Source organism: Tympanuchus pallidicinctus, unplaced genomic scaffold (assembly GCF_026119805.1).
Source record: "Tympanuchus pallidicinctus isolate F22 unplaced genomic scaffold, pur_lepc_1.0 scaffold5, whole genome shotgun sequence".
Classification (NCBI taxonomy): domain Eukaryota; kingdom Metazoa; phylum Chordata; class Aves; order Galliformes; family Phasianidae; genus Tympanuchus; species Tympanuchus pallidicinctus.
In genome coordinates this window covers 17,109,275-17,128,445 of record NW_026294769.1, presented here as the reverse complement: position 1 = coordinate 17,128,445, position 19,171 = coordinate 17,109,275, and the positions used below count along the sequence as shown (strand labels likewise).

The following is a 19,171-nucleotide window of genomic DNA, read 5'->3' as shown; positions in this document are numbered from 1 at the left end:
TGTTAACTATTTTTCTTCAGCATCTTCTACCTACCTTCTCATGTTTTTCCCTCAGTCTTAACTTTGGTTTGCTCAAGTCAACAGACTGGTGTTTTTTGCCTGATTCCTAGATAGTTTCTACGAGCTGCCTACTGCTGAAAGCTCGAGTAGATGTGTAACAATGCTAACTGCTTTCATATTCTTGCATGTAGTAAGTCTGTCTTCGTTCTTATTTGCTGTATAACTGTGTCCATCCATATACTCATTTCAGTTGATCAAGGACTCAAACTGTTTTAGTTGTGAGTCATTTTGTTTTGCTATTTGCTCCTTTTGTATTTAGAGGAAATGCTGTTTATTTGTATTAATTTTGTTGCTGTCAACACAAATCTCTGGTGCTTGAGCTTCCTTGGAGATGCGTTAGCATGAAGAAAACTACTCAAATTAAACATCTGCAGATATTACTTAGGTGCCAAAAGAACTTCTGAGCTTTATGTTCCTGAAATACCAAATTTTCGTTCATACAATATTAATTATCTAATTTAGAATATGTTAAAGCAGTGGTATCTTGGCCCACTATACATTTGTATTGTTTTATTGCTTTTTCTTATTTGTTATTTCTCATATCCTAGAACACTAAATTTTGTAAATTTAGTAATGAAGACTTTTTTTTCCTCATTTTCAGTACCAGTACTGGCTTGTGGTGGTGATGACTGCAAAATAAACTTGTTTATACAGCAGAATGGTCAGGTAATTACAGCTTTTTGTCTCTTGCTTTGAACATTACACAGTGCTTCTTCTCATATGTATCTTTTTTTTTTTTAATTTCTTCACTAATTATTATCTGTCTCCAGATAACAATCGCACGCAACCACCTCTGTTCAAATAATTCATTCATCTTCTAGGTAATGATGAAATTCTTGTACAGAATGTTCAACCCAGATCCAGTAGAAGCGTTATTCCTCCTAATATTTCCCTATGTGAAGAAGCCTGTAGTTTTTGTTCCCACTGACAAGGAATAGTTATGACTGTCCCTGATTACTCAGTATCCATGTGCTGAGTGTTTCATATGGAAATGATGAGGGTTTTTTTTTTTCAGTCTGTGAATTGTTGCAGTAAAGCTGATATTTTCATCTGTAGAATTGTATTTTTGTTGTTAAGTATGCTGTTTGTGCTGGATGTTTCTGAATGACTAAACGAGTATTTGAAACGATATCTGATATTCTCTTGGCATACACATTTTTCATGTATTACTTGGAAGCTGACAATACTTAGTCTTCCATATGGTTAAGTGTTCCCTCTGGTGCACTACAAATAAATTATCCTCTTGCGTCTGTTCAGCAGCTTTGTTAGACCCTAAAGAATGTGTTCCATAATTGTCTTCCACACCAGAGGTCAGTGACACTTCTTTCTTTTCGGTCCCTTTAAAAAAAGTTGAACAACCAGGGACCCTCCTCCAAAGCCCAAATGAATTTACCAATCAAAAACCTTAACTAAAACCAACGTAAATGGGAACCACTCACTTTCTGCTCAAATACAGTCTCCCAGGATTTTTGAAGAATAGGCCTTTTAAAAAAGATTAAGCTTCCTATAGGTTATTCTGCCTATTCAGGTAGTCATATACAAGAAGACTTTTTGTCAATAAAAGAAATGCTTCATCCTTTTATTTCTTGTGTTCAGTGATATCTTCACTGCTAACTAGGAAAATGGAGTCAGTTTCTAAGTTTTTTCTTTTCTTTTTTTCCCCAGTGTGTAGCTTATGAGTTAAATCAGTTTAATGACATTCTCTAAGAACTAGCACTCATGTGCTCGTGTAGTAGTGCTAAAGAAGGATATGTACATCAGGTGTTGTGCAGCTAATTTTTATATTTACAATTTGCATCTTGGTTTTTTTTTTTTGTATGACTCAGATTAGCAAACAATATGCAATTTAGCTGTCCAAAATATTTACACATACATAACTTATTTTGCCAGTTGCTGTATGCCTTTTGAGGATAACAGCATTCTTAACTGCAGTCTGTGGATGGATCGAGGAAGGTAACTGAAATAAGTTAAATCTCCAGCTTCATGTAGGCAAGTTTATACTGCTGTCATTTTTGGATGTAGGAAACATTATTCATGTAAAAAAGGTGTGGAATTTTGTATTGACTTTTTCTTTTTCCCCTCACACCTTCAATTCTATGAAGTATTTTCACATACCAGCTACCTTGGCAGAGATGGAATTTAGAGTCAGTCTCTGTCACACAGAATCACACAATCACAGAATTGTAAGGCTGGAAACAACCTTCAAGATCATCTAGTCCAACCACCCTCCCATTCCTATTAGTACCACAAGCCACTAAACCATATCTCATAGTTCCTCATCCAGGCGCATCTTAAACACTGCCAGGGACGGTGACTCCACCACCTCCCTGGGCAGCCGTTCCAGTGCCTGACCACCCTCTGAGAGAAAAAGTTCCTGCTAATGTCTAACCTAAGCCTCCTCTGGTATAACTTCTGGCCGTTTCCTCGGGTCCTATTATTTGCCTGGGAGAAGAGGCCAAACCCTTTTACACCACATCCTCCCTTCAGGAAGTTGTAAAGTGCAGTGAGGTCTCCACTGAGACTCCTCTTCTCCAGACTAAACAATCCCAGCTCCCTCAGCCGCTCCTCATAAGATTTGTGCTCCAGACCCGTCACCAGTTTTGTTGCCCTTCTCTGGACACATTCCAGGGCCTCAATGTCTTTCTTGTAGTGAGGGGCCCAAAACTGAACACAGTACTCAAGGTGCAGCCTCACCAGTGCTGAGTAGAGGGGGATGATCACCTCCCTGCTCCTGCTGGCTGCACTATTTCTAATGCAGGCCAGGATGCCGTTGGCCCTCTTGGTCACCTGGGCACACTGTCAGCTCACATTCAGCCGAGCATCAACCAACACCCCCAGGTCCCTTTCCTCTTCGCAGTCATCCAGCCACTCATCCCCAAGCCTGTAGCGCTTCATGGGGTTGTTGTGGCCAAAGTGCAGGACCCGATACTTGGCCTTGTTAATCCTCATCCCATTCACCCTGGCCCTCTCTCTCAGTGAGGTGAGGCTTCTGTTTGGTTCTGTCTTCCTGAAACGTGAATGTGAAGTGAAAAGCACATATTTGATTCCATTTTGATTAAAAATGCATGTATGGTACACTACAGCTATTAACAGAATGAAAACATCCTTGGAGTTTCCTGCCATAAATTCCTTCCTGGCTGCTAAAGGGAGATTCTCCTCTTCAGTCAGATTCTCTCAGATTTGCTGACATCTTTTATGGCTGCTATAGCTCTTTTTTTTAAAGTTATTTGAGGGAAGTGTTGTTATTGTCCTGTCACTTTTCAGCAGAACTTGATGTTGGGGGGAAGTTAGAACCTGAACTTCTACATTCTTCCTTTGCTGGTAAGGTCCCATAGCTCAGCTCTATTAATTTTTAGAAATCTAAGTAAGACTATGAGTACAGAGGTAGAATGTAAATTGGCAATGGGACGTACTAATGAAACTCTGATGGCATTGTTGTAGTCAGAGGAAGGGCGAGATATCTTCAGGTTATTTTTTTTAGTTGAGTCAGGCTGCTTTTTGGGTAATCCCATGAATTTGACAGCTGAAATATCACTATTTGTAAAACTGCTTCTTTTTTGAAATGGAGTGGATGATCCTCCATTTGGACATCCCTTAGAGTGTTTAGTAGAAAGTAAACAGTCTCTTTGCTTTTCTGTGTTCCTGAAAGAGGCTATTGATTTATAAAAGTACTTAGGGAAAAATCTCTAAGAAATAATTTTGTCTTCCTGCTTGAGATGTTATGGTCCTATGAAGGGGAAGCAAAGCAAACCATACTATCAAAATAGAGCTTTAAAACGATGCCCATATGTTGAGCTTGGCGGTTGTAAGAAAATTTGGTTGTGTATATTTAGTGATTTCCCTCAAATAATTTGCTTTGGTTGAAAAGCAAAGTAAGAGAACCAAAGATAATTTGGCTTCTTTCTAATTCTGAGAAGATTGTCAGCTGGATAGAGGAGGTAAATCACATCTACTGTCTGGCAAAGAAAGACTTGGACCTCTGCAGCCTCTTATACTATCACTGGGCACCACTGAAAAGAGGCTGCCCTCATCTTCTTTGCACCCTCCCTTATATTACTTGTATACAACTGATGTTTCTTTGAGCCTCCTGCTCTGTCCCAGCTCTCTCGGCCCTTCCTCACTGAAGAGGTGCACCAGTCCCTTAATCATCTTTGTCATCCGTTGTTGGGCTTTCTCTAGGAGTTCCATGTCTCTCTTGTACTTAGGAGCTCAGAACTGGACATATTTCTCCAGGTCTAGCTTCACTGGTACTGAGGGGAAGGATCACCCCTGTGAATCTGCTCACCATACTTTGCTTAATGCAGTCCAGAATACCATTAGCTTTCTTAGAGACAAGGGCATACTGGTAATTCATGTTCATTTGGTATCCACCAGGATCCCCAGGTCCTTTCTGGTTAAGCTCATTCTGGAACCTGGGGTTATTCCTCTCCAGACTTTGCACTTTTCCTTTTTGACATTCTTGAGGTCAGCCCTTTCCTCCAGTCTGTAAAATGGAATATTCCACCTGTTACAAATAGAAGTATACTACTAATGAAATTTGTCAAAGGGCAATCTGGACTATGTTATTGTCACTGTGAATCTCAAGTGTTGAGGTTATGTTTATGAAGAGGTATCTATCCACAGATACAGTTCTTCATGTACAGCACCCTTTGAAACTTAGTTAATAAACTTGAGAGGTAGTGAATGTTTCTGGTCCCTTATGTCATTCTTATGGTATCATATTCAAAGTTAATTATGGAAATAAATTTGGCATCTGTACTTTTTATGCTCAATTTTTACCTATATTCATTTTTTTACATCATCTGAAGCTGCATCTGCTTTGCATCATTATTTACTGTGTCATCTGCATTGTTTTATCGTGTTTGTTTACCACTATAAGCATGATTTATTTAAAATAAATAACATGCAATCAATATCATAGAAAGTCTGTAGCATCTTGGAGGTGAACTCTTCAACTCTCATGTTTTCCTGCTGGTGTATGGGAAGTGGCATAATGGAATGTGTTCATGCAATGATAACAAAACAGAAAAGCCCATTTAGAATATGTCAGTAAATAACAGTATTTAATAGCGGCTTTTTTTTTTTTTTTTTTCAATTTCAAATAATAGAAACTGTAAATGTAAACAAATTTGAAAGCTAATTGACCTTGTGTGCATAGTAATTGAGTACACTTCTGTATGGTGTAACAGGCATTTTCGTTCAGTTTCAGAAAACAGTAATACTCCCTGGCCATGAAGATTGGATAAGAGGCGTTGAATGGGCGATCTGTGGTCAGTATGAAAGATGAATGAAGTAAAATACTGATTTAGTACCACTGCTGCTGTTTTACCACCCCAGCTGATGTTTTTGGCACACTGTGGCTTCTAAGCTCGTGTGGTTATGCATTTTTTTTCCTGAGGTGATGACACAAATGTTAAAAATCAAGGTAGAATTTTGTGTCATTAAAAACGTAAGAATTGTTGAACCAATACCACAATTACTTATCAAGTTATCAGAATTGCCATACAGTAAGATTGATACAGAACGTACTTGAGTTTACATCTCTCATTTTTATTGTGATCACTTCAAGCCTGTTTACCTAACTGCTGCCTAATGCAAATAGGAGCTTTAGCAATTTGTCCTCAGAACGACAATATCTGTGTCTGAGTAAGAAATAGTTTGCCTCTTGTTGAGGACAAAAAAGTAGTACTTTTCTTCTTTCTCCTAGTGTAGCTTTTTTTTTTTTTTTTCTGTAAGATAGGAGATTGAGGAGAACCTATGTAGGTGGACAAAATAAAATAGAAAGCATTAGAGGAATCTATAATCCTGAAAGAAGAAAGGGAGGAAAGAAGTTCTTGTAAATATTAGATTGCTCATTATCAGAAATTAGGATAACAAAGGTCATAAGTAACAGAGAAACATATCTGGTATTTAGCACAATGTTTCTAACAGGCAGGGAAATGTTCATTGTCAGTATGATGTAAACTAGTGGAGAGCTTGAAATGTTAAGATGAGTTGACGTTGAAATTAACCAGCAGTGTTGATACTTGTGCAATGGAAAGAATGAGGGTAATATTGTAATGAATATTTGGAGAGATGATAATATTTGGAGAGATGATTGGGGGTTGGACTCAATGATCTCTGGAGGTCCCTTCCAACCCCTACAATTCTGTGATTCTGTGATAAGTTAGTCATGGTATTTATTTAATGCAGTGAAAATATGGCTTTTTTTAGATTTTATTTTTTTTTTTAACCAAATAGGTGATGATCTGTTCTTAGCAAGCTGTGCTCAGGATTGTTTGATAAGAATTTGGAAAGTGTGTACAAAATCAAAGCAGTGTTCAGAAATTGAGGATGATTCTATCAGACTGAAAGAGAATGTTTTTACTGTTAAAGGTAGGTAAAAGCTGTAAAATTCTCTTACAATTGGTTGTGTATCTGGTAGTGGTTTTGGGAGGGTTGTCAAGAGGATTACTGTCTCATTTCTTTTGTTTCTTGTATTTAAAATAATCAGAGACCAGTTTAACTGCATTATTTTGTTCAGTTATTAGAAAAAGTTGAGTTGCTGTTTTAAAACAGCAAATATGTAAAAAGTTAACAATATGTTCCCAAAATGATGGAGTGGTGAGAAAACTCAGTATCAACCTGTACTGTTACATGTATTCTAAATGCAGTACATAGTCATGAGATACATTTGTTTGTGGGAGATATGCTGTTATGTAGCTCCCCTCCAGCTTAATAACACATGTTAAATTCAATGCTTTCAAAGCAGTGAATACTTAAACCTTAGCAAAGGATTGGAGAGAACAGATAAATGTGTGCAAGTTTACTTTGTGTTTGCTGAACATACATTTAGAGCGCTCTAAAGTCATAAGCTTGCAATTTTGACATTAGGAAGTATAACATTGTTTGTAGGATGATGTGTGTAGAAATTGCTGGTGAGACTTGATACAAATCCTAATTCATTGTTGTGTTTGCAATAATTTGGAGATACAAATATGTCTAAGTATATGGGCACAGCTGATATTGGACGATTTATTTCAGAGTTCCTTCAGAGCTCTCCAGGAGTTCTGCGATGCCACTGTGAGGCAATAGATGTCCTGTTACTGTCAACATGATATGCAGGCCTTGTGGCAAAGTATATTTTCAAGGATCTTTTCAATGCCAACAGGCTATTGGGATGGTGATAAATGATGAAAGCAGTTGATTTGTCATTGAAGATATCAGAAATGGTCTGTTTTTTTTCTTGGCTTTTAGAAAGAAATGTGCTTTTCTCTGATTTGTGGTAGATACTGATACAACATATGGAATTACTTTGGAGTCTGTGCTGGCTGGCCATGAAAACTGGGTGTATGCAGTCCACTGGCAGCCTTCCTTTTCCAAAGGTGAGCTGTTTCCGAGCACCCTAGCAGTTATGCTAAGCATTGTATATATGAAGTACAGTCACATCTGTTTATTGTGTTTGCATGTTTACTTGTCACTGTGGACTACAAAAATGTTTAAATTTTTCAACTGATGTTTTACAAGTAAATATATTTTACAAGTAAATATTCAGTCAAGTGTTTTGACTGAATGTGTTACAGTAGCAATCTTATGGCACAGGATCTATCTGTTGCCTAATGTTGTCTTTCACTTATGCCTTCTTTTGTGAATGAATTAACAGAGCTGTACTTGTTTTATTGTGGTTGATTTCCTATTTACGTAATAAGAAATAATTTATCATCATGCATTAGCAGCTCTAATGTTTTCTTTTGTTACATACATTTGAAATGTATGTTCTTTGGAAGGTCAGTATTAACTTGAGTGCTCCTTTCTTCTTAGACTAGAAAGTAACAAATAACATTTGGAAGATGAATCTTCAGTCTTCCATGCATTAATTAAACAGGCCATGAGTTCTTGAGTATCAGGTTTCTTTAGCTAGAATGTAGCTTTAAGGCATTAATGTGGATTCTCATTGAAGATTGTTCTTCAACTTTTCACCTTGCTCTAGTCTTTTTAAAAATCCTTTTTACATCTCAGTTTGTTGTGTTTGCACTATCAGAAGGCCCTTGTGGATTTGTTGTTCACAGACCTGCTTTTTCTTTTCTTTAGTTTGTTATATCCTTTATTTATTTTTTTTCTTTTGGACAGCAGTGTAAGAATTTGCCTCTTAAATCAAGATTTATGCAAAACATAGGCTTGTAAATCTTGCCTTGCAATCAAAAAAATGTTTTATTGTTAGATGATGTTTTCCAGATACCTTGTATCAAGCTTCTGCATACATACCACTGCTTGTGTGGCCCTTCCTAGTCATGGGTACTCTGAAATAGATCTTCATGTTCACTAGAGGCAGGCTGATTGGAGAGACATATTTTAGGCACTGCTTATCACTTCTCAATGTAGAACACAGAAGATGTGGTGCTGACATAAGACACTGCCTCAGAAGATGTCCACTAATGTCTTTAGGCTCCTCAAACAGTTCTCCTAGGCGCTTACCCAGCGCCTTTCTGCTCTGACTGTGTCCATGAATCTAAAGCTGAGTTCGAAGAGGAAAACAAAAAAAACCCAACACAGCATGGTGAATAGAGATGATGATTATTATTATTATTGGCATAGAGATTATTATTTTGTTTGAAGCTGGAAATTCAGTAAGAAGTTGAGGAACAGAACCATAAACTTCTGTGTGGTCTCTCTAGAAGCTCTAGCTCTTCCTCCAAATAACATTTTCTCCAGCATCAGTTTGGAGTGAATAAATAGTAGAATGTAGTTGTTCTCTTGTTTGTGTTTTGCATTTCCTTTTGAATATTGAAAAATACTGTGCCTATTAATGAACACTTGGTAAGAACGTAATACCTATTAACTGTGGCCTCTAAGTGTTGCGTTGTACATCTCTTCTGCTGAACAAATTTGAGTGTGTTTGGATTCCAGTATGAACAAATTCTTTTAGTTAAGCGTTCTTAGGTTGTAATCTTCTTCCTTGTACAGCAGGTGGCAGCATGCAACAACCAATGAGGATATTGTCTGCATCAATGGACAAAACTGTGATCATCTGGGAACCTGATAAAGAGTCTGGAGTTTGGCTAGAACAGGCAAGTGTCAGTCTTTTCCACAATACAAACTGTATTAAAACTGCCTTTCCAGCATTGTGTGTGTAATAGAGGCAACTAAAACTATAAAATTATGCTAAAGAAAGATAGCAACTTTTTCTTACAGAATACGCATTCTAATGCTGTGTTGCAAGTAAAACATACTTGTCAAAAATGATGTGATGCAGGATAGCTTTTATTACTTGCTTATTATGATATTAGGAAGTTTGTCAGAATAGTTTCTGCTTAACTACTATTATTCATAGAAGAGCAAGTCAGGTGCAGTGTAGTAACACACTCATGGTAAGCAGAGGAAGAAACCACCCAGAAATATTTATAGTTAATCCCTGTGGGAATATGGACCCATGCAGTTCCTGCAGAGCAGCTAACACATGATTCAGAAGCCCTGTTTTAATCACAGTAACTTTTTCATGGGTATTGACGTTAGGTTGTTCCTCCATTTGAGCTGAATACTCGTGTTTCAGTGTATTATGTTGAATGCTTTTCTAATGTGGGTCATCTTAAATAAACAAGTAATAAAACCCAGATTTATCTAATGCTTTGGTAGATGTCTGTGGAAAAGCAGATCAACTAGAAATGTATTGCAGTAGTTCCGCTGCATTTGTTTGTGTTGCGTTATGCCAACCATTGTTTATGACTTTTCCTGTCACAAAGGAAGTTCTTATGCTCTCCTGGGGAAAAGAAGTACAGTAGTAATTACAATTTTTCCTCAGTTCCATTGAAAAGCCTTTCTACCTGAAGTACGAAGTAGTACACAAGTGGGTAATCATACAGAGATGCTGATTGTTGTTATAGTTATGCCTAAGTTTACAAATTTCAAAAAAGTAATTGTGCCATAAAACCTGTACTAAGTTGTTACTTTTTTTTTACTTTCCATTTGCATTGGTTGGACCTCAGATTGCATGACTTGCATCTTGTGAGATTAGGATGAGTTCATGTTAACTGAAGGCCATTTTCATGGGTATTTTGTTTCTGCTCATTAATTCAGGTGCGGGTAGGTGAAGTGGGTGGCAATACCCTTGGATTTTTTGACTGCCAGTTTAGTCCAGATGGTTCAATGATCATTGCTCATGCTTTTCATGGAGCATTCCACCTTTGGAAACAGGCTTCAGTTAATAAGGTATGTTACTTGTTTTTTTATTATTATTAGTTCTTATCATTTACTAGCTCTTGTCATGCAGTTGTATGGTTAATAGAAAATACCAGGTGTAACACTACAGCTTAAAATTAACGATAGAATTGGTCCTTCTCTGAGTATAATATTCTGCAGAAGCCTCACTCTTGCATAGGGAAGAGGTTGGAATTAACCAGAATGTAGAGCTCCTGCCTCTGTGTAGGATCCACAGTCATTGGAGCAATTTGAGCACATCTGTAGTTGTGCTTTCCTCAAAAATGGTACCTGAACCACTTACACTATTTTCTTTTAAGTTGGGACAATAAATCAGTATTGGTGTCCGTGTAGCTACATTGAGATCTAATAATATGCTATTTTCAAATGTCTGGTTTTTTTATTTTTTATTTTTTTCCTAATCACTTACTTTTGTTACAATATGCTGATTGGTCAGTTGAAAACATATTGGTTCTTACATGTCTTCCTTTAATATTTTGAATAGAAAGAATGGACTCCAGAAGTTGTGATTTCAGGACATTTTAACAGTGTTGAGGATGTACAGTGGGACCCAGAAGGAGAATTTATCATTAGCGTTGGTTCAGATCAAACTACTAGACTATTTGCTCCATGGAAAAGAAAACATGAGACACAGGTATGATCTTCAAAAAGAATTTGTGGGGTTGGTAAAGGCTTGCCTTTCCTGACTTTGGAATAAGTCCTTTGAGTTTAGTTCTTATCTTCAATATCCTCAAACCATGATATTCAAAACTGCTTGTGTGAATGTTTGGCTTAGTTATTCAGTATGTGTTGTTTTCAATTTAAAAATACTAGTTGCAAGTTTTAGTAATCACATGAATGATTGCTGTTTAACTCCTGAGTTCACCTCTGAGTTACCTTCAGTTAATGTTCTCCTGGGCTTTAAAAAAAAAAACAACAAAGAAACTAGCTCTGAAATAAGTGGTACAAGAGTACATGCCTGATTTTAGTAATCATCTATTGCTCTTGTTTCATGCTTAGCTAAGCACTGTGGAGGATGACCATAAAGATACTCAACCTTGTTCTTTTCCCCCATGCAAATTTTTCACTGTATTTCTATTTTATTTATTCATCTATTTTTATATTATTTTGTTTGTGAATGTGACTTTTACCAGAATGATTACCCACCACTGAACTGCATTTGGCACTTATTCCTGCAGCTCCTGAATAACTGTCTTCCAAAAGAAGTCTAAATTTTGTTGTAGGGAAACCCTGTCTGGGAATGCTGCAGTTGGAGTTTCTCATTGATCATTCATTTTGCTAATCTGCAAACACAGGGTTGTGTTGTTTTGTTTTTGTTTTCTGACAGAACATTCCATTCAGGAAACTTACGGAAACTAGAGCACTGAAGTCATGTGAGATCCTGTGCTAGCAATGGGGGGAGGTAAAGGGTAACTGTTACCACAGAAGCTTAGCTAAGTCACTAGCATAAACAGTTCCTTGTTTTCCTTCTTCCAGACTACACAGAAGTGGTAGCAATCCCAATCAATTTGTAAGCTTTGCATTGTATTTTATGAAGAGCAGCTCCAGTTTGTTTCTCTGCTGCTTTTCCCTTGTCTCCAAGCTGGCAGGTGCAACAGCTCTGTGGAAAAGATAGAATGCTGGATTTGGCATATGGAAACTAAGTCCAGAACTAGCATGTTATGTAAGCTGACAGCATTCAAAATAGTTGTCAATAGCATATTCTCTGTGACCTACTGAAGCACCACTTTTCATTATGTATACTGTTTGCTAAATATTTGTCTGGAAGAACTGATCTTTACCTATGCAGCTGTTCCTGTTATCTCTGAAATTTTAGAATTAATGAACTGATTTAGCAGAATGATGGCAGTGTTCTTATCTAAGTGAACTGAATTATTGTACTTCTTCCTGATCTGACAAACAGCAGCCATCTGGCTGGATAGACCATGTGTAAAGTCAAGTGACACCAATACTTTTTGCTGTAGGAGAAAGCTGTAGTAACCTGTAGGTGGGGTGAGGTGTTGAGCTGTAGTAGAAATGGGTCATGTGAAGGGGTCTGGAACACAAGGCAATGCAGGCTTTTAAAATGCCAGCCTTTCCTTACTATACTGAGTTTAGCATCTGAAGAATTATAATAGGTAACATCTGATATTTGTCTGGATGATTCAGATATCTATTAAAAGTTAAATAAATATTGAGCTTTTTTACTAAAGAGTACATAGTGCTAAATGCAAATTATTATCCCTTAAAACTTCAGTTCATGTGTAGAATAAATACTATTTTTTAGGAAACCAATGTGAGCAATTTAATATATTCTTGCTAATATTCTTTGCTTTGTGTCACAATTTAAAAAAAATAGATCTTACCCATTCAATTTTTGGTTAGCTTTTGATTCTCTTTTTTGGGTTAAAGTACGAGGAAACTAAAAAAACTGTTTCCAATGAAAATGTTTCTTAAATCATCAGGGTTTTCCAATTGTTTTTGCAATAAGGAGCTATTTTGGTCTTTTCAGTTCTTGTACAGCTTCTACAAAGTGATTTCGCTTATTTTAGTTATGGAGAAAATACGGGAAGTAGGAACCTACTGACAGCAATGCTGTCATGCTTCAGGAAAGGCAGATGAAGGAAGTAGGTACTTCTTGCTACCTTCGTAGGTCTTTCAGAGCTATGTTTTTGAAAGCAATAAATAGCATACAGTCCTCCTTTTTTTAAAAGCAACTCATGCCTTTTGTAAGGTATAGCATGAAGAAGTTTTGGTGACTAGTTTGCCACAAAGGTAAGCAAATGCCCTCGGAAACCTGAGAAGTGACTCCATTCACTAATTGCAAGAGTCTTTGGTGGAAGAATGGGAGTTAGCTGATGTATGTGAGCATACACCAGTTTTATAAACATTAATAGAAGGTTATTAGCTTTCCTTCATGTTAATAAAGTCATCAAGGAATTTATTAATGCTTTTTTACATCTCAAAATCTTACCACTTCTCTGATTAAGAATTGTATTTTAACTGCATTTCTGTTTGTGTAGGTAACCTGGCATGAAATAGCCCGGCCTCAAGTACATGGGTATGACATGCGTTGTCTGGCAATGGTTGGCCGCTTTCAGTTTGTGTCAGGAGCAGATGAAAAAGTGCTTCGAGTTTTTTGTGCTCCCAAGAATTTTATAGAAAATTTCAGTAACATCACTGGTATTCCAATGGAGAAGCTGTGTTCCCATGTAAGTATTCTAAAGCATTTTATAAATGAAGCCGCCCTTTTCCATGTAAATGACATCAATGCTTTAGAAAGCATCAAATGCATTAACTTACACCAAATAATATAACAATTCTGAACCTTCATTTCTCCTTCCTCTTATGCTAGTTTCTCTGTGTGCTTTTTCAGATATATTTCATGATGTTGTCATAGAACCACTAAAGTTGGGAAAGACCACTAAGGTCATCTAGTCCAACTGTCAACCTATCTACCATCATGTCCACTGAGTACTTGAAATAAAACAAGACATGTTGTCTGAAGAATATGGGTAAATTAAAAAAGAAAAAATCAGCCCAAGTAGACGTGTATATATTTGATGATTTGAAAACAAACACTAATGCCTGACAATGTGCTTCTTCTTAATTTGAGGGTGTAGTAGTCTTCTTTGTATGTAATTATTATTGTGTGGTTTTGCATTGTTTTGTGTTTTATTTTTTTTTAATTGTATATTTGGAAATAGCACCCAGCTTTCAGCACTGCTGTTGGTAGTTCTAGATAAATATTTATAAATAGGTGTTTGCTCATGCTTTATTTCCTCTTGGCTGTGGAAATTTTCTTGTGAGGCTAGGACATTTCAGTTCTTGTAGGCCTATAGCTGTTGTATACAAGTGAGTGTTCCTGCTTGTTGGAAAGATAAGACTTGCAGCATTGCTATCTTTTTTTTTGCTACTCATTCACTTTAGGAACTAATTCTGATTTTCTTTGCATCTTGTAGAGCAGCCCTCTTTCAGAATTGTTACCTCTTTGCATTCCTGGCTTAAAAGCAGTGTTTTCTGTGTGGATTCTCAAAGACAGATTAGCCCTTCCATTTTGTTTAACATTTGAAATGTGTAGGAAGGAAATCTATTAATTTTTAGTAGCAAGAAGTTACATAAGTAGATATCTGCTAATTGTGTTAAGTTGTTGTAAGCATTGGTACTGATGACGTTGTGCAAATAACACTGTGCTTTTATAATACTGGCAGATGTCATTATTTTACTTTTATGTAGACTTTCCTTATCAGCTCTTCCTCTGAGTGCTGTGTTTTGATCTATGATATCGCAAAATGTCTTACAGACTGTCTAAAGAGGAAGGCTTCACAAGCTGTAATGATACAGATACTCTTAAACAGCTTAATTGAAATAGTTTTGTGTGAATACATTAGTGTGTAAGCTTTGTCTTAACTATATTCAAATGCCTTCCCTAAGAAAGTGCCAAACCAAAAAGGCCAGCTTTATGTTCAAACAAGAAGAGGAGCAGGATTACATGCAGTTCAAGCCTATTGGCTTGTGTTATACCTTACGTTATAAACAAGAAGCATTTTTATTTTAAAAGCCACTTATACGTCAGTGTCAGACATTTTCTGATCAAGTTATGAATATTTAAATAAGTAACATCTTATTCTAGGCCATCACCTAAATTTTAAGTCCAGTCTTCGTTCAAACTTTTCAAACCCTTGAACAAAGGAATTTTACAGCTGTTAGATCTAAAACTTTTCTATCTCTGCACGAAGGTCCTGAAGCTCACTTACCTTTCTAATTTTTGGCTATGTATTCCAGCCACATCTCCGTGTTATGTGCTAGATTGTGTTGGAAGCCATGGACAGAGACACCCCCTTAATTCACCTCAGAACAGACTACTTCCCAGTCCTATTGCATTACTGACTGCAGTGCTCTCAGCTGAGCCTTATCGTGTGTGTCTTCAATAAAATTATAGCTGAAAAACTGAATGTAGGAATGAAGATACATGCTTTACAACAGAACTTTTGTGCTGAGGCCTTAGATAAAGCTTTTTTTTTTTCTTGTTCCTCATATTGTCTAAGGTGTGCTGTGGGGTGAGTTGGGAGTTTTCCAAAGCCCCCCCTTTACTTTTCTCTAGCAAAGTCCCTGTTCTTACAGGGATCCATTAATCTATGGCCTTTAAAACCTGATCCCCACATGACAATTTGTGAAACTTTTCTCTCTCTTTTCAAATTCAGCAATCTTCTGACCTTCCAGAAGGTGCAACTGTACCAGCATTGGGTTTATCCAATAAGGCTGTTTTTGAAGGTATGGCTAATAAGAAATAATAATGAGAAGTGATGGTGCTTCACATGTAAAGTTTTTTGTTTTTTTTTTTTTTTAAATAATTTCATCAATGTTTGTCTTTTTGCTTGGTCTCATAGTGAACTTGACTAAGTTTCTAAGCTAGAAGTTGTACAATGTGTTTATTTTGTCTGGCAGCACTTAAATATGGCACTTAACAAATACAGTGAGAACAAGTGAGAATGCTTTCTTGATTCAGTCCTTTATGTGCTTTTGGCTCCTCTCCTAAATATCCTGTAGTAAACCTTACGTGAACCCCAAATACTCATTCCTTGCCTCCCACACTGTGACCCACATTCTGTAGGACCCATGGCCTCTCCTTGTTGTCTCCACCTAGATGTGAGGCTGGCTGCATGCTTGAGGTGGATCTGGAAATATCTGGGGCACAGTGTTACTCAGATTCCCCAAACTGCAGTTGTTCTTATGTTTTCTCTATGCTCCTCGTTGTTCCCTCAATCAGATTGCTGACAACTTCTAGCAAAAAGTAACTGAGTATTATTAAATAAAATTGAATTCCACATTATTAAATCAGGGCTGTCCACTGCTTTTCTGTGTTCTTCTGTAAAATACCAGTATCCTTGACCTTCTAAGCTGTATTCTGGAGTCTTGTTCATATGCTCCTTGGACATTAACACCCTTGTAGAGGTTGTAGAAATAATGCATTTTTAAGTGGAATTGCACACATTTTGTATTCTTTTCCTGTAAGAATAGACATAGACCTTTTCTGGGTAAATGACACTGTGAAAACATTGGAGAACTATTTCTCTAACATGAAGAAATGTTCTTTCAGTAAAGGCTGGAGAGACACCAGATCATATTCTTAGAGAGGTGGTGGGGACACCAGGACGGATCATTGTTTGAAGTGATAACTGTAACTGAGCCATATCTTGAGATTAGGTTTGGAAATGTGAAATCTGGTGTTTGATAAAGCATGTGGTAAAAATGTATTCTAATTGAAATCTGCAAATTAGTTTTTTTCCCCTCTTTTCTGCCTAAACTTTTATCAGAAGGTATGAATTAATAAAGAAAGTATGTGAATTAGATTTTATCTTCAGGATCTTTAATGTTAATATAGCTAAATTGTCCTAAAACCTAATTGAGAGGAAAAATATCCTTGTTGTACATGAAATAATTTATTTTGGCAAAAATCTTTTTTTTCCTGCTCTTTCATAAGACCTTCCACTAACAGAGGGAAATAAGTTCCATCTTCTAGAGTATCGCCACACAGACAGCAATAAAGTTCAGTAAAGTAATAAAGTGCCATACCCAGCAGTAGCTTTCAAATTTTTGTGTTGTCCATTATTGTCCACCAAATGCTATCAGCACTGATAGCTTAAGTTAAGTCCCATAGAACGTTGTTTTTGCTTACTCTACAGAGGAATCTTATAGTGAACAGCCATGAGGAAGTATCTCAAGTTAGATAAATGCTACTGATTTTTCTTTTTTTTTTCAAGGAGAAAGAAGGCAGGATGGATAACAAAATAGTCTTGCTGTTCTGCTGAGTTCTCTACCTACTTTTTTAAACAGCTATATTCAAAATGTGCATTTCACAAAACAGCACTTTACCCCAACTTGATATCTTAAATATTTCTTTCAAAGTGAATGATTGAGTTGAATTTTAATGTAACTGAATAATTTCAGTTACATTTGCCTACAGCTACGAAGGCTGAGCACTTGGCAGGTTTGCTGAAGTTTGCAAACTATGTAGACTTCTTCAAGCATGACTTTTCATGTAGGGTGTCTACATGATACGAAATTGAACTTTATTTCTTTGGATTTTTTTATTTAAATTTTCAAGGAGGAAAATGATTTAACACTGGGGGCGCAACAGTTCCAGCTCCTATTGACTGATTCTTTGATATATCAAAGTTTCTTTGGGAATCTCTGAAAGAGACTCTGATAGTGAAGAGGTTAATCCCAGAGTGGAACTAGTTCAAAGGTTGGATTGTTCTGTGTCTTTGTTGTTTTGGTTTTTTTCAAAAGTCTTCTCAGTGTTACGTGCATCATAATCACTGGATTCTAATGTTTGTATTAATTTTGCTTGGATTTTCAAAATAATGGAGGGTTTTCCCTTTGTAGTACATGCTTATATTTTCTTTTATATCAAATATGTTCTCTACAGCTAATAAAGTCCTTATTTTGAATAGGAGATATATCTGCTCAAGTAGCTGAGGATGAAGAAACGTTTAATACTATTTCTAATCAGTATCCTGAGGCATATTTTCAACCCCTGATCCTTACAGGTATGAGATTATTTTCTGTTGTATCAAGTAGATAATTAGGTTTATTGGGTATTATCTTAGAAGCATAATTTAGCTGATTATAGATTATCTACTGCCAAATTTAAGTATGTTATACAAATGTCTTTTAGAACCTCCTCAAGAGGATCACTTGCTGCAGAATACATTGTGGCCTGAAATTCAGAAGTTGTAAGTTGTTGTTTTTTTTTTCTTTCCCTAAAGCTATTGCAATATTAATGTAGTCTGGTCTCATAACTCTACCTGACTTACTACCTGATATGACCCTGTGCAGCATATATCTTGTAAAATAAATATATGTATCACAAAGGTAAGAGCCTGAAGAAAAGGGCAGGAATTTTTGCTTTCTTTTGCTTTTTGGCAGACTGTGCAGATCACGTCTGTCTTTCTGCACTGGAAGTAGTGCTGCTACTTAAGGCTGATGGGGCAAATAAGTAACTTCCTCTCAAAGCCCAAGGAAGTTGTCAGATGCAATAGATGGAAGCAGCAGCTGAAACAAGCTGTGGTTGGTGGTAGAGCAAGGAGGTGACTGTGGGTTAAGATGGTTGCAGACCCAGTTTGGGTATTGAAAGCTGACAAAATAAGTTATGGTTCACAAACGTAATAGGTCATGCAAATAATTGTTGAGGTTGCAGGGTTTTAGAATTCTTCTACTGTGTTTTGTTCCTTCTTTTTCTGTGATTCATTCAAAGTATTAATTTCATAATAATTTGCAAATGAAGTTTCTAACGTATTTGTTCCCTCAGGGTCTCAGTAACATTAGGCTGCAATTGCTCAAGCTTCAAAGTTTTCGTGAGCTTCGTTCAAAAGAGCTGGTCTTAGTTACAAGTTGTTGCATGCTAACCTTAGCCAAAATTTGTTTTCTTGACTCACTGTCAATTAGATTGGCTCTTTGAACCTCTCAGAGTGTTTGCAAATGGCAGTACCAGGGAGTTGATAGGAAATGGAGGGGATAATGGAAAAAAGTCTTAACTGTAGATTTTGCATGGCTGTTTTAAGTGAGTTTAGGTAACAGTGCTGCTCTCGAAGCAGAGCTGTGAGTAGGAAACTGATTATCTACATATGTTGGGCAGCATTCTCATTTCTGATCTTGAATATGCAAAGGAATTAGTCATTTCAAGTTATGTATTTTCTAACGTGAATCTCCTGAAACACTCGTCTCGGGCAGAAGCAACAATGTTGAGTCTTAGATGACTACATTTACCAATTTTACGGCTTTGTTTGGGGAGGGGAGATGGAAGAGGAAATATTTAAAACACAACAACAACAAAAACCCCAACATTTTAGGAAAGCTGCTTCCAAATTGCTTTCATTTGGCTGAGTAGGAGGTTTTGTTGGGAACTCATCTTTATGGTTCAGCTGGGCAGTTA

The 19,171-nt window shown here is 36.8% G+C and overlaps 1 protein-coding gene across 3 annotated transcripts in view; it reads left to right on the top strand.

The window, feature by feature from the left end:
• ELP2 (elongator acetyltransferase complex subunit 2) overlaps positions 1-19,171 on the top strand; it is a 32,999-nt gene that overhangs the window by 5,644 nt on the left and 8,184 nt on the right. For 2 of the 3 annotated variants that reach the window (XM_052704313.1, XM_052704315.1), the window contains 11 exons: positions 662-726; positions 5,264-5,330; positions 6,301-6,435; positions 7,329-7,424; positions 9,004-9,107; positions 10,114-10,245; positions 10,739-10,888; positions 13,257-13,445; positions 15,438-15,507; positions 17,691-17,786; positions 17,915-17,972. In XM_052704313.1, coding sequence (XP_052560273.1) covers positions 662-726; positions 5,264-5,330; positions 6,301-6,435; positions 7,329-7,424; positions 9,004-9,107; positions 10,114-10,245; positions 10,739-10,888; positions 13,257-13,445; positions 15,438-15,507; positions 17,691-17,786; positions 17,915-17,972 — 1,162 coding nt within the window. The remainder of the gene's footprint in view (positions 1-661; positions 727-5,263; positions 5,331-6,300; positions 6,436-7,328; positions 7,425-9,003; positions 9,108-10,113; positions 10,246-10,738; positions 10,889-13,256; positions 13,446-15,437; positions 15,508-17,690; positions 17,787-17,914; positions 17,973-19,171) is intronic. The other variant, XM_052704314.1, reaches the window with a different exon arrangement.